Source organism: Pecten maximus, chromosome 14, assembly GCF_902652985.1.
Source record: "Pecten maximus chromosome 14, xPecMax1.1, whole genome shotgun sequence".
Lineage (NCBI taxonomy): Eukaryota > Metazoa > Mollusca > Bivalvia > Pectinida > Pectinidae > Pecten > Pecten maximus.
Window position 1 is genome coordinate 564164 of NC_047028.1, and position 17731 is coordinate 581894.

General features: G+C 32.1%; 1 protein-coding gene across 2 annotated transcripts; it reads right to left on the reverse strand.

Annotated features, from left to right (window-relative positions):
- Positions 1-449: 449 nt before the first annotated feature.
- LOC117342868 (monocarboxylate transporter 12-like) lies at positions 450-12330 on the reverse strand. 2 transcript variants are annotated; one of them, XM_033905155.1, is made up of 6 exons: positions 12121-12330; positions 10831-11103; positions 7998-8145; positions 6805-7587; positions 4213-4263; positions 450-1488 (listed from the first exon to the last, which is right to left on the reverse strand). In XM_033905155.1, the coding sequence occupies exons 4-6, from the start codon at positions 7547-7549 to the stop codon at positions 1136-1138; spliced, it is 1149 nt and encodes a 382-aa protein (XP_033761046.1). In that variant the 5' UTR covers positions 7550-7587; positions 7998-8145; positions 10831-11103; positions 12121-12330; the 3' UTR covers positions 450-1135. The 2 variants fall into 2 exon arrangements, with proteins under 2 accessions (XP_033761046.1, XP_033761045.1); XM_033905154.1 differs by lacking the exon at positions 12121-12330 and having other exon boundaries at positions 10831-11932.
- Between the last annotated feature and the right edge of the window lie 5401 nt (positions 12331-17731).

The following is a 17731-nucleotide window of genomic DNA, read 5'->3' on the forward strand; positions in this document are numbered from 1 at the left end:
GTTATTATACTTTGTTATCTACAAAGTGTATACAATACCGAAATCGTTATTATACTTTGTTATCTACAAAGTGTATACAATACCGAAATCGTTATATACTTCTGTTATCTACAAAGTGTATACAATACCGAAATCGTTATTATACTTTGTTATCTACAAAGTGTATACAATACCGAAATCGTTATTATACTTTGTATCTACAAAGTTATACTTTGTTACTACAAAGTGTATACAATACTCGAAATCGGTTATTATTACTTTGTATCTACCAAGTGTATACAATACCGAAATCTTTATTATACCTTTGTTATCTACAAGTGTATAACAATACCGGAAATCATTATTATACTTTATTCTACAAGTGTATACAATACTGAAATCGCTTATTATACTGTATCTACCAAAGTGTATACAATACCGAATCGTTTATTATACTTTCTCTTACAAAGTGTATACAATACCGAAATCGTTATTATACTTTGTTATCTACAAAGTGTATACAATACCGAAATCGTTATTATACTTTGTTATCTACAAAGTGTATACAATACCGAAATCGTTTTCATACTTTTTCACTTATTTTTCCGTCTTGATGTGTTATCGAGTTATCAATTAATTTTCCTTTTCTACTTCTGGCATTTTTTTTAAAGAATTTACTAGAGAACTAATGGTAGTGTTTCATTCCATAGCGCCGACATTGTCGAATTAACTTGCAAATTCAACAATTGACTTGTCTGTACCGTCGATTCTACGTCATCGATCTCATTATTTATTCACGTCATGCATAACAGTTGTGATTTATAAACATCAAAGTAATAAAGAGAAGGAACATCAGTTACTAATCATATAGACACTGTGTCGATATAATAAACGACCACTGTATACAAGACACAGAAATAATACACTGTTTCTTCCTTCTAGGACTCGTCAGTGATGCCAATACCCGAATGTGTACTAATACAGAATGGAAGAAAGTTAAAATCGGCCTGGGAAATATCATAGGGCAGGCGCATACACTCCGTTATTTTATAATGCCGTTTTCACATTGAAATTTTCTCACAGAGAATATAGAATACGTGTGTATATTTTGAGCAGATTTCAATATACAATATAAATGGCCTGTTCGTTCAGGTTTTCATCGTTCGACGTTTAAGGGATCCGCTTCGCCATTGTTTATAGCCAGTCTAGATATTTTTAGTGGAACTTTTTCCTGTGTATTAACAGATCGGTTAGAGTTTTGCATCCGTACAGAACGGTAAGAACTATACGGTCCAAGGGACTTGGCAGATTGATACATGCTCATCGTAGACGCTCGAAAGTCCAACATGACGTTTGCTGACCCTGTAAGAAGAATTGACCCAGTAAGGAAATTGGATCCCTTAAACAGGACGGAGGCCACATATCGATCCTCCTCATCAACATTGACGTCTTTTGGGCGCCATATTGTAGACAGCAGAGTCAACACCGAACCAAATATGAATATAGTACCTACAACAGAAAATAGGAATATAGTACCTACAACAGACAATAGGAATATAGTACCTACAACAGACAATAGGAATATAGTACCTACAACAGACAATAGGAATATAGTACCTACAACAGACAATATGAATATAGTACCTACAACAGACTATAGGAATATATTACATACAACAGACAATAGGAATATATTACCTACAACAGACAATATGAATATAGTACCTACAACAGACAATAGGAATATAGTACCTACAACAGACAATAGGAATATAGTACCTACAACAGACAATAGGAATATAGTACCTACAACAGACAATAGGAATATAGTACCTACAACAGACAATAGGAATATAGTACCTACAACAGACAATAGGAATATAGTACCTACAACAGACAATAGGAATATAGTACCTACAACAGACAATAGGAATATAGTACCTACAACAGACAATAGGAATATAGTACCTACAACAGACAATAGGAATATAGTACATACAACAGACAATAGGAATATAGTACCTACAACAGACAATAGGAATATAGTACCTACAACAGACAATAGGAATATAGTACCTTCAACAGACAATAGGAATATATTACATACAACAGACAATAGGAATATAGTACCTACAACAGACAATAGGAATATAGTACCTACAACAGACAATAGGAATATAGTACCTACAACAGACAATAGGAATATAGTACCTACAACAGACAATAGGAATATATTACATACAACAGACAATAGGAATATAGTACCTACAACAGACAATAGGAATATAGTACCTACAACAGACAATAGGAATATAGTACCTACAACAGACAATATGAATATAGTACCTACAACAGACAATAGGAATATATTACCTACAACAGACAATAGGAATATAGTACCTACAACAGACAATAGGAATATATTACCTACAACAGACAATATGAATATAGTACATACAACAGACAATAGGAATATAGTACCTACAACAGACAATAGGAATATATTACCTACAACAGACAATAGGAATATAGTACATACAACAGACAATATGAATATAGTACATACAACAGACAATAGGAATATAGTACCTACAACAGACAATATGAATATAGTACATACAACAGACAATAGGAATATAGTACATACAACAGACAATATGAATATAGTACATACAACAGACAATAGGAATATAGTACCTACAACAGACAATAGGAATATAGTACCTACAACAGACAATAGGAATATATTACCTACAACAGACAATAGGAATATAGTACCTACAACAGACAATAGGAATATAGTACCTACAACAGAAAATAGGATTGTCATCGATATATCATATCGTCACATTAAATAAAAAAAGATCGAGATGATTTACATGTATATGTTAAAGCTGACAGTGCAAGTTAAAAGTATCCAATTGAGATTAAAAAAAATAAAATCGTACTTGGTTCTATTATCCTTGTAATAGGTCAAACGTTACATACTAACATACAATTGTGTTCATATTTTGTCCCCATTTTAATGATATAAAGTATGGTTTCGTTATCATGTCGGTATTCTTTATTGTTTTAAACCACATAACTGTTTTTGCATGTTTCGTTTCATACTCTTTAATGTAGTAGTTGTTACGTTTGGTTGTATCATTATAATGTCTGTTTATTGTTACGTGATAAGTCGTTATTCAGAAAAACGAGATTTTTTTATTACAATTTTTTTCATATCTTAGCGGGAATTTCCAAAATGTTCTAAATGGTTTTCGACGGCGTAGAAATTTTGTAAACATAGAGTGGCCATTGGCTCGCGTTATGAAGATTGAAATCTAATTGGCAACAAAATATGTTCCTCCAATGTGAATACTGTTAAGATTTCACGCAGACATTTAATTTAGGAAAAGAAAAATACAGCTTCCGATTATATAAGGTACATAGTCTCTCCGGTCAGTGGTCCTTGTAAAGCTACATGTAATATGTAAAATCTTATATGTATATAATTAAAGTAGGGATTGGCACTATTTACCGTTTCTATAGTACTAGTATATCATGCTTGTATTATCAATGAAACATATTGTATACTGTATTACTTTATTATGCATTTATGATAAATGTATATGAGTTTAATCTATACTTAATAAATATGTCAGCGTTCATGTAGATGTTATCCTGGGGCTTACATCGACCACTTGTATGAAGAATTTCTTTTAAAAAATCCTGAAAATTAAGTGGTCGATGTAATGAATGTAAAAATACCAGTGCATATACACTGTGATTATCATTTAATATGAACGACATCATTTCAGTAATTGAAATGCATTGTGCTATTATTTAATGATATACCATGTAATGTGTTCTTCTATATAAAGATATATATATTGTTGATTGATATAATGGTATGATTGTCCATCACTATCTGTACTATTGTATTATTGTATATGTATATGTCTACTCTCCAATGTGTCCATCACTATCTGTACTATTGTATTATTGTATATGTATATGTCTACTCTCCAATGTGTCCATCACTATCTGTACCATTGTATTATTGTATATGTATATGTCTACTCTCCAATGTGTCCATCACTATCTGTACTATTGTATTATTGTATATGTATATGTCTACTCTCCAATGTGTCCATCACTATCTGTACTATTGTATTATTGTATATGTATATGTCTACTCTCCAATGTGTCTTGTAACACAAGGAAATAAAAGAATCTGTATCTGAATCTTACCCGTAATGTAGAAGACCACGCTGTAGCTGCCAGTGTTATCTATAATCAGACCTATTAATGACAGATTACATACAGGCATTAGTCCCGACAAAGGAATGACAGGAATGTGTTAAACAGTAACAGATATACGGTTTATATTTATTTAATGATAATTACATTCACAAACGTACTACAAAACTTACACAACAAAACTTAGTACTACAAACATAACAATTCTAACATAATACTACAAACATATTACTACAAACATATTATACTACAAATATAATACTACAAACATAATACTACAAATATAATACTACAAACATAACACTACAAACATATAATACTACAAACATATAATACTACAAACATATAATACTACAAACATAATACTAGAAATATAACACATCTAACATAATACTACAAACATAAAATACTACAACCATAACACATCTAACAGAATACTACAAACATAATACTACAAACATGTAACACTACAAACATAACACTACAAATACAATACTACAAACATAATAATACAAACATAACACTACAAACATAATACTACAAATACAATACTACAAACATAATACTACAAACATAACACTACAAACATAATACTACAAATACAATACTACAAACATAATACTACAAATATAACATTATAAACTTAACACTACAAACATAACACTACAAACATAATACTACAAACATAATACTACAAACATATTACTACAAACATAATACTACAAACATATTACGACAAATATAATAATACAAATATGATACTACAAACATAATACTACAAACATATTACTACAAACATATAATACTACAAACATAATACTTCAAACATAACACATCTAACATATAATACTACAGACATATAATACTAAAAATATAACACTACAAACATAATACTACAAACATAATACTACAAATATAATACTACAAACATAATACTACAAATATAACACTACAAACATAATACTACAAACATAATACTACAAATATAATACTACAAATATAACACTACAAACATAATACTACAAACATAATACTACAAACATAATACTACAAACATAACACTACAAATATAATACTACAAACATATAATACTACAAACATAACACTACAAACATAACACTACAAACATAATACTACAAACATAACACTACAAATATAATACTACAAACATAATACTACAAACATAACACTACAAACATAATACTACAAACATAATACTACAAATATAAACAAAAATAATACTACAAACATAATACTACAAACATAACACTACAAACATAACTACAAACATAATACACACAAAACATAAAACAAACTACACAAACATAAACATACTACAAACATATAATACTACAAACATAACAAATACAACAATATAATACTACAAACATAACTAAATACATACAACATAAAACAAAACTCACATAAACACAATAACACTACAAACATAACACTACAAACATAACACTACAAACATAATACTACAAACATAACACTACAAATATAATACTACAAACATAAACTACAAAAATAACTACAAACAATAATACCAAACATAACATACAAACATAAACTACAAATAAACTACAAACATAATAACTACAACATAACCTACAAACATACACTACAAACATAACACATTACAAACATAATACTACAAACATAATACTACAAACATAATACTACAAACATATAATACTACAAACATATAATACTACAAACATAACACTACAAACATAACACTACAAACATAATACTACAAATATAACATTACAAATATAATACTACAAATATAACATTACAAACATATAATACTACAAACATAACACTACAAACATAACACTACAAACATAATACTACAAATATAACACTACAAATATAATACTACAAACATATAATACTACAAACATATAATACTACAAACATATAATACTACAAACATATAATACTACAAACATATTACTACAAACATATAATACTACAAACATATTACTACAAATATAATACTACAAATATAATACTACAAACATAATACTACAAATATAATACTACAAACATAATACTACAAATATAATATTACAAACATAATACTACAAATATAATACTACAAACATAATACTACAAACATAATACTACAAACATAACACTACAAATATATAATACAACAAACATAATACTACAAACATATAATACTACAAACACATAATACTACAAACATATAATACTACAAACATAATACTACAAATATTATACTACAAATATAACATTACAAACATAATACTACAAACATAACACTACAAACATAATACTACAAATATAATACTACAAACATAATACTACAAACATAATACTACAAACATAATACCACAAACATAATACTATTAACCTAACACTTTAATTATAACATGTTTCGTTGAGAGATATTGCCAGAGAAGCATAATACTACACACTAGAATGGGGTTAGTTTGTACTTATCTGTGTGATTTTCGTAATGTTTCTTATCTTTGATTATTATTTTTTTGACGGAGAGGGTACCCAAGTAAGTTGTCAAACCGGAGTCTAATAAAAGTAAACATGATTTACCTGCCGCAGTTGGTCCGACGAACCATCCAACTCCGGAAATGCAGTACAGAGCTCCGAGAGCGGCAGACAGTTTAGAGAGTCCGACTATTTCTATAAGTATAGGGACAGTAAATGCTATCAGACCACCACTGTATATCCCAAACAGAGTGGCGAAGATAACCTGCTGCCAGTATATACCGGAATAGAACGGGAACAGAAGGGTCAGTACCCCGGTGATACCCAGGACTCCAAGCTTCAGGAGTATCGGATCTATTTCAGATTCTGAACTTGTCGTTAATCCTCCCAAAATCCTACTTATGGAACTACCACCTCCAATCACGAGGAGGAGCATAGCAGCTTCCGATTTGGAAGATCCTTGAACGACTGAAAAGTTGGGCAGATGAAGAAGTACAATGCCATAAGCGGCATTCCATGCAAACCCAGCAATAAGTATGAGCAAAAAAGCGTAGTTTTTGTACAGGGAAGGATCCAGAATACTTCGCATTTGGACACACTTCTTGGACGAGTCTTCCGATTCCTGTCGCATTCTCTTGTGCCATACTTCCGCCCCGGAAGGTCTAATCAGTGCTGCGCATACAATAAAATGGCAAGCGATACCGCCCATCATCAGGAAACCACCCCGGAGTCCATATGTGTCAATGAAATACTGACTGACAGGACCGCATCCAAGCATACCAATTCCACACCCGGAAACAACGACCCCGTTGGCAATTCCTCGGTACCGTTTGAAACTGTACCCGGTCATGATTAAGATAGGAGTAGCACAAAAACCAGAACCAAGACCTTGAAAAAGGAATATAATTCACACAAATAATAAAAACTATATTTAGACAAAAGTTCGCGTTTCATTAACAAATTGACAATAAAATCTACCTAAGCAGTTTCATTTGTGGATATCTCTTATTAAACGTTTATAATTACATGTATAAGCAATGATCAGGATAAATCATGACCTCCAAGATAAAATGGTGAAGTTATTTTGATACCACTACAATATTGAACTGTATATGGACATAAACGTAAACTTAACAATGCCACTGTTGGGCGTTTATGTATTAATAAACACAAAGTGACACACGACATCAAATACCTCGATAAATACATATGATGTAGGATATTCGAAAGAGTTCTTGACATGCAAATGTAAACGTTCTTGTGGTCAACGTTAAAAACATAAGTAGAATGGTTTTCACCTGCCTGCTATGATTCCATAGGTGATGAGAAGTGTAGAGAGGTCATTGGCTAGGAAACTGAGGGAGAACCCGAGCACGGACAGAATCCCCCCTATAAGGAGTGCGGTCTGACAGCTCGTCATATTGACAACCATGCTGACGAACGGACCTATGAAACAACAAACAGAAATCGGTCAAATTACACCCAAATATTGTACAAAGTTGATATTAAACTGCAACCCTCTTGGACTGGTCACTAAATTATACCAGGGCAAAAGAGGGAAACCTAGAAGGGTGGTCAAAATATTTTTTTTTAAGGGGGAGGGGAAACGTTCATATAGAACAGAGGACAGGCAGGAAGCCTTTGATATGATTACATTAAGGGGACTTACAGAGACAGGAGTTATATTCCATAACCGATAAGAAGTGTTATTATATTTGAAAGGAGATTAAAGTTATGCGCTTTCCAACCTATGTAACCCGACGTGAATTCGTACCATTTACTGCATAGTTCGGAAGAGCGATGTGATTGCCTATGCGCATTATGGGGGATTGAAATACTAGACCAAACGTGTTGGATTCCCGACACAAACACAGTCTGACTAGACTGACAGGGTAACGACGACGATAATATCCGACTCTAAATGGGTAGGTTGGGTGGGCAAAACAGCTAATGGCGGCAACAACTAACTCAAGTGTTGGTCGGCAAATGTTTCAGATAACAGTCTTTCTCAGTTTTTACATAAAGAGGAATACGTTTGCAAAACGTCAAATGTGTATATGTTCCGTACTGAGGTACAAATACATACAAATCTAACATGGAAAATATGTGTCCTCATCCTGATAAATCTATCTAATACAACAGCATGTCATGTTATCGACAAACTAATCAAACACAAGTTTTGATCAGAATGACAACATAGGTAAGTTTAATTGAGCTTTTGTAAACACATCTGCCAAATAAATAAAGGTCACGCCAACATCCGCCACATAAATAAAGATCACGAGGTCATCCGCCAAATAAATAATGATCACGAGGTCATCCGCCACACAAATAAAGGCCACGAGGTCATCCGCCAAATAAATAAAGGTCACGAGGTTATCCGCCAAATAAATAAAGGTCACGAGATCATCCGTCAAATAAATAAAGGTCACGAGATCATCCGCCAAATAAATAAAGGTCACGAGATCATCTGCCAAATAAATAAAGGTCACGACGTCATCCGCCAAATAAATAAAGGTCACGACGACATCCGCCAAATAAATAAAGGTCACGACGACATCCACCAAATAAATAAAGGTCACGACGACATCCGCCAAATAAATAAAGGTCACGACGTCATCCGCCAAATAAATAAAGGTCACGACGTCATCCGCCAAATAAATAAAGGTCACGACGACATCCGCCAAATAAATAAAGGTCACGAGGTCATCCGCCAAAAAAACAAAGGTCACGAGATCATCCGCTAAATAAATAAAGGTCACGACGACACCCGCCAAATATATACAGGTCACGAGGTCATCCGCCAAATAAATAAAGGTCACGACGACACCCGCCAAATAAATAAAGGTCACGAGGACATCCGCCAAATAAATAAAGGTCACGACGACATACGCCAAACAAACAAAGGTCACGAGATCATCCGCTAAATAAATAAAGGTCACGACGACACCCGCCAAATATATACAGGTCACGAGGTCATCCGCCAAATAAATAAAGGTCACGACGACACCCGCCAAATAAATAAAGGTCACGAGGACATCCGCCAAATAAATAAAGGTTACGACGACATCCGCCAAATAAATAAAGGTTACGAAGACATCCGCCATATAAATAAAGGTTACGAAGACATCCGCCAAATAAATAAAGGTTACGAAGACATCCGCCAAATAAATAAAGGTCAAATCCGGGTAAGGCTACAATCGCAAATAAACAATCATCTGACTGCATACCGCATAAGGAAATAGGATATTTGATAATCCAATCGTGATGTCGACCATACAGCTTTACAATGGTCTCCATCGACCTGAATCTCTACGAACTTGTGTGTTAATGCTTCCATGACCCTGGCTGTTAATAGAACGTTTAAACAAAAACAAACCAAAGCTTCCATCAGTAGTCGGCATATGTTGTTAGATATGTTTTTATAAATACATCAGGTTAATTACCGACCGTAGAGGGATTCTCGTCATTTCAAACGAATATACGAGTTCTTGTTAGAGGCATTCCTGGTCAAACCTTTTGTATAAATATACCAGCATGATCTTCCTATCAAAGAAAACTTTAAGCTTTAAAGTATACACCATATCGTAGACATACCGTATATGACTTCACACGGTACGTGCTAGTCTATTCTTCTCTAAAGCTTTATTTTAGTACACGGATAACACTTTTTAAAGTTCTTTTCTTTTCTCCGTCATCATTATTTTCAACATAAGTCAGTAATTGTCAAGAATATACACTTACAGTCCTTTGAAAAGGTCGATGCATGATCTTATTCACCTCTCGCAATTCGTCCGTTTGACGATATTTATTCTCGTGTTAGAAATTCATGTACTAACCTTCCAAAAAAAGAAGTATGACATGACATGATATGAACCTCGGTAGATATTTGTCGGGGAAAAAAACATGTATCGAACGAAACCAAGAAACTACAAAAGGTTTTTGTAAAAAGATAATGGATGCGAGTCCTGCTGTACAAAAACATATTCTTCAACAAAACTTGAATACTTTACTCCCAGTCCACCAGTTTATTTTACCAGACTTTTTATTAGAAATAACATTGCACCAACTTAGCCATTAGGAATATGTTGAAATTCTATCTATCCATATCAATAACTTATGTTTCCTTACCAAACAGAGAATACAGGCAGGCGTATACGGAACCAACCAGGGCTGTAGTGGCTACGTCCTCTCGGAACTCCTCTAATAATGCCACATGGAAGATCCCGGTACTGTAGTTAAGGAAGCCAGTGAGAACGTTACCAAGGAAACAGGCCGCCATTGCCACCCAGGCCCAGCCTTGGTCAACATCACGGAACTGATCCATACCTTAGTGTGTCCACTGGACACCGAACCTCCTGTCACACACGAAGGTAGTGGAGTACTATAGAGTACTATTGAGTACTAAGAAGGAAATATAAAACAAAATCTTTCTTTCATACAAAGTCATATTCGACAGCGCGATGCTTTTGAAAATGAAGACAACGTTACTATCTTCGTAGACACCGATCATCCCAGGACCTTAGATACGTATAGGACATTAAACTCGGGACAAACTATAAAATATATACATGTGAGGTATATCATACGCATATGTCGATTTTTAAATCCGAGAATTAGCCACAGATTAGTGTACAGTGTACGTTGACCATGCTAACTTGTTTTGCCAGTCCTGTCCACACATGATCTATCTTTAAATTTGTTTTAAAGGAATTAAATGATAACAGCCACCCACTGACTTAGTCATACGTAACCAAACCAGTGAGTACAAACAATGGCTTTGTTAGTTTGATCCAAATGACCAGTTTGTCCACAATGACCACGGGCAGTGTATCACATTAGAAACACAAATAACAATTAATGTTAGATAAGTCAAATGACTCCAAAACGAATTTACCCTGGATCACAAACATTCTATTTTATTGTCCTTCCTCGGGTCCAACAAAATAAATATCGAAACATTGATCAACACATTAATTTACCTGTATTTAATGAAATACATTAAGTAATATACAAATTGTATCAATGTGCCTACTGTATACTAAGCTGATCGAGAGAACAGTACCTAGCCCGTTTTTAAGGTCAGTGTCATCATATTATCAGCAGTATTGACAGCAAGATAGCTCTCATAGTATGTACTTAAGTGTACAAGTGTCTCACAGTCCGACTATAGGTCCAGACAACGACACCCAAACCAGTGCCTACTCATCATCCGAGGTGTTGACAAATGTTTGTAATTACCATGACTATGATAGTACCATACTACATTGTACATCAGCGCGAAAATGTGTCAGAAACGAACAACGGTAATGTAAGGTCAAATGAAAACAGCTATTAAAAAATAGGTAAAACATTAAGTATTTCGGCGTTATATAACAAATCGCTAGAATACTCTTTTAGTTAGAATGATGATATACTTACATGCTGATAAACCCGTATACCGGAATCTGTCGTAATTTCTTTTACACTCGATCGGCCACGTGGGGTCCACGTGGGACGTAACCTTACTCAGACAGTTAGGAGTATCTGACCGTTGTCGTTATATATTGTTACCTCACTTGACCCCAAATCATATTATCAGCACATTCAGCAATATGACCGCTGACTGAAGGATTTAAAAAAACGTGTATGTATTAACTTGTGCCGGGGTAGACGAGTTGTTGTGTAATGACAAACTGACTTTACCCGAGACTAAGACATACCAGTTTACTAGCTACCCTGTATACTAGACCTCTCGCCCGGTAATATATGTATGTCACTAAGAAAATGTTATCGCGGGTTTCTTTATCAAAAGTTCGGCGCGAAAGGTCATATATGTTTACAAAACACCATTCATCGTAAGACATTGACACGAAAGACTAACAGAAACAGATAACGTTATAATGGCAATGAGGTGACATGACTAGTTTAACCGTTTGATTTCAGTTACAAACAAACACAAAACAATTGTACTGTACTTGGGCTACCAATAGGTTACCTAAGTCTTCATCGCAGAGACAACAGACATAAATATGGCCAAAGTATAGCTACCAACATAAGGGTTATTGTCGTTAACCTATGTGGCCGGGGTTCGATTCCCCGATCAAAAGTGAAAAGCACCGGGTCACCCGTCCAAACACGTGGGTTTTCTCCGGGTGCTCCATTTTACTCCCACGGTAATAAAGGTACTTTTCTTTTCTTTTTATTGTTTACCTTTGTTTTACATTTACAGTTATTATGACTGCATTTATTGATAAATGATTATGAACCATTCTTTCTTCAAAGTCGCGTCATAATGCATACAGTTTGGTGAACCAGTTACACGTACATAGACCTAATTCCCGGAATTCCGAATACCCACTGCGTTTTGTTTCTTATGGTTCCCTAATAAAATGATTAGTTAATTTCGTTTTTAATTGATATTACGTCAGATGCTTGCATTCCATTGTGTATGCGTTTCAAAGATTCAGTTCATTATGTTTATCACGTATACAGCCTTTGTTATATATAAACCTAGTGGCTGCCTTCTAGTGACGGTTCATCTCTAAGCTCATAACGGCATACTTTAGTGTCACAGGAAAGCTGATATGTCCCCCTAACTTCTAGCTGAACTCGTATCAGTGAAGTATATCAAACATCTATTGCGTGATCTGTAGTCCAACTTTATGCTGGTACAATAACATCATAATTGTAGCTACTCTCCAAAACTATTACCATCAACTATTTTCCCTGACAAGCGATGTAGAACACAAAAGATTTGATCTTCTGAACAGATGTCGTAAAAGTGATATTTAATTCAACCTACGGCTCAAATGACTAAACACATTTGATTGTGTTAGTACGTGCGCCAGGGCATGTCAAAACACAAAAAAATATGTCAAGTGTAAAGCATATATACACAAACAATCGGGGATTATCTTATCGGGTTATCATGGGATTGAAATTACTCTACATCTATGACAAAATTACTGTACATATATAACAAATTACTGTACACTTATAACAAATTACTGTACATATATAACAAATTACTGTATATATATAACAAATTACTGTACATATATAACAAATTACTGTACATATATAACAAATCACTGTACATATATAACGAATTCCTGTACATATATAACAAATTACTGTACATATATAACAAATTACTGTACATATATAACAAATTACTGTACATATATAACAAATCACTGTATATATATAACAAATTACTGTACATATATGACAAATTACTGTACATATATAACAAATTACTGTACATATATAACAAATTACTGTACATATATAACAAATTATTGTACATATATAACAAATCACTGTATATATAACAAATTACTGTACATATATGACAAATTACTGTACATATATAACAAATCACTGTATATATATAACAAATTACTGTACATATATGACAAATTACTGTACATATATAACACATTACTGTATATATATAACAAATTACTGTACATATATAACAAATTATTGTATATATATAACAAATTACTGTACATATATAACAAATTACTGTATATATAACAAATTCCTGTACATATATAACAAATCACTGTACATATATAACAAATTACTGTACATATATAACAAATTACTGTATATATATAACAAATTACTGTATATATATAACAAATTACTGTACATATATAACAAATTACTGTACATATATAACAAATTACTGTATATATATAACAAATTACTGTACATATATGACAAATTACTGTACATATATAACAAATTACTGTACATATATAACAAATCACTGTACATATATAACAAATTACTGTATATATATAACAAATTACTGTACATATATAACAAATTACTCTACATATATAACAAATTACTGTACATGTATAACAAATTACTGTATATATAACAAATTATTGTACATATATAACAAATTATTGTACATATATAACAAATTACTGTACATATATAACAAATTACTGTACATATATAACAAATTACTGTACATATATAACACATTACTGTACATATATAACAAGTACTGTATATATATAACACATTACTGTACATATATGACAAATCACTGTTCATATATAACAAATTACTCTACATATATAACAAATTACTGTACATATATAACAAATCACTGTACATATATAACAAATTACTGTACATAAATAACAAATTACTGTTCATATATAACAAATTACTGTACATATATAACACATTACTGTACATATATAACAAATTACTGTATATATATAACACATTACTGTACATATATGACAAATCACTGTTCATATATAACAAATTACTGTACATATATAACAAATTACTGTACATATATAACAAATTACTGTACATATATAACAAATTACTGTACATATATAACAAATTACTGTTCATATATAACAAATTACTGTACATATATAACACATTACTGTACATATATAACAAATTACTGTATATATATAACACATTACTGTACATATATAACAAATTACTGTACATATATAACAAATTACTGTACATATATAACAAATTACTGTACATATATAACAAATTACTGTACATATATAACAAATTACTGTATATATATATGACAAATTACTGTACATATATGACAAATCACTGTTCATATATAACAAATTACTCTACATATATAACAAATTACTGTACATATATAACAAATCACTGTACATATATAACAAATTACTGTACATATATAACAAATTACTGTACATATATAACAAATTACTGTACATATATAACAAATTACTGTACATATATAACAAATTACTGTACATATATAACACATTACTGTACATATATAACAAATTACTGTATATATATAACACATTACTGTACATATATGACAAATCACTGTTCATATATAACAAATTACTCTACATATATAACAAATTACTGTACATATATAACAAATCACTGTACATATATGACTTATGTCAGAACTAATTAAGTATTTACAATGTATATGTTTATCTTGTTCATAGTTTCTTCTCAGTGCTGTACCAACATCTTTGCCAAACCGGTATTAATAATACATTACATTATAGAATATACGATTCTTATAGAGTAATTGTACTTTGCAAATACCCGCATCGACTGAGAACTAATTAACTCCTTTCCGCGATAACATATTGTACCAAAAAAGTCAGTACGCGATCGTCTTTGTATCATTATTCGAGATAAAAAATGTTTTCTACAATAAAGAACACTAAACTAAGTCTTATCGACACAGATTAAGTAGATACACACCCAACATAAAACACGTCGTTATGGACAAGAAAGCAAAAAATACACGCAATGTGCTGTATAGTTTGTATCCTGTTTATAGAGTTACACAGTATTAACACAAAGACAACGACACCACAGTATCTAAATCGAGATTTTTTATAGAAACCTAGGCATATAAAAAATCGCGTATGGAATGAGTGATGGGAATAGTTACTAGAAGCTGACATGATAAATTCATCATTCTTTACGGTAAGAGAGGTAAAAAAAAGACTCCTGTATAAAATTCGGCATTTTCCCTGTTGAAACATAGTGAGTGTGCACATTTAGAAAACCGATTAATACTATTAGAAATAATGATTTTCTTTATATCGATACCTAACAAAACAAATTAGGGATTGGCTCTCACTGACAATGTCACCTGTAAAATAATGTTTATGTAAGTCAAGAGTAATGAGTCACGTGATCTGTAATTCCGTCCCGAGCAATAGGTCATGTGATTTATTCTCTCTCCAAGAGTCATCCGTCAAGTAATATGCACTTTGGTCATTTGTTCCAAAACATATTATCTTTACTCGTACAAAGACAGTAGTCACAAATCATATTATATGTTCTCACACAAAGACAGTAGTCACAAATCATATTATATATTCTCCCACAAAGACAGTAGTCACAAATCATATTATATGTTCTCCAAGACAGTAGTCACAAACCATATTATATGTTCTCCTACAAAGACAGTAGTTACAAATCATATTATATGTTCTCCAAGACAGTAGTTACAAATCATATTATCTGTTCTCCTACAAAGACAGTAGTCACAAATCATATTATATGTTCTCCCACAAAGACAGTAGTTACAAATCATATTATATGTTCTCACACAAAGACAGTAGTCACAAATCATATTATATGTTCTCCAAGACAGTAGTCACAAATCACATTATATGTTCTCCAAGACAGTAGTCACAAATCATATTATATGTTCTCCCACAAAGACAGTAGTCACAAATCATATTATATGTTCTCCCACAAAGACAGTAGTCACAAATCATATTATATGTTCTCCCACAAAGACAGTAGTCACAAATCATATTATATGTTCTCCAAGACAGTAGTCACAAATCATATTATATGTTCTCCTACAAAGACAGTAGTTATAAATCATATTATATGTTCTCCTACAAAGACAGTAGTCACAAATCATATTATATGTTCTCGAAAGACAGTAGTTACAAATCATATTATATGTTCTCCTACAAAGACAGTAGTTACAAATCATATTATATGTTCTCCTACAAAGACAGTAGTCACAAATCATATTATATGTTCTCGAAAGACAGTAGTCACAAATCATATTATATGTTCTCCTACAAAGACAGTAGTTACAAATCATATTATATATTCTCCTACAAAGACAGTAGTCACAAATCATATTATATGTTCTCGAAAGACAGTAGTCACAAATCATATTATATGTTCTCCTACAAAGACAGTAGTCACAAATCATATTATATGTTCTCCTACAAAGACAGTAGTCACAAATCATATTATATGTTCTCCCACAAAGACAGTAGTCACAAATCATATTATATGTTCTCCTACAAAGACAGTAGTCACAAATCATATTATATGTTCTCGAAAGACAGTAGTCACAAATCATATTATATGTCTCGAAAGACAGTAGTCACAAATTAATTGATCTGTACTACTGTGCGTATTTTGAAGGCTCTTGAGTTCTTGTTTGCTTTCCTGTGAGAGCGCGATACTGACTGAATTGATAATGCTACCTCATGGACACCCCATC

Excerpts from the sequence above, each read along its gene's own strand:
- LOC117342868 (XM_033905155.1), bottom strand. The coding sequence starts at position 7,549 with ATGACCGGGTACAGTTTCAAACGGTACCGAGGAATTGCCAACGGGGTC. Across the intron at positions 4,264-6,804 it reads CGTCGGACCAACTGCGGCAG|GTCTGATTATAGATAACACT; the intron begins GTAAATCATGTT and ends TGTCATTAATAG. Across the intron at positions 1,489-4,212 it reads CGTGGTCTTCTACATTACGG|GTACTATATTCATATTTGGT; the intron begins GTAAGATTCAGA and ends TTTCTGTTGTAG.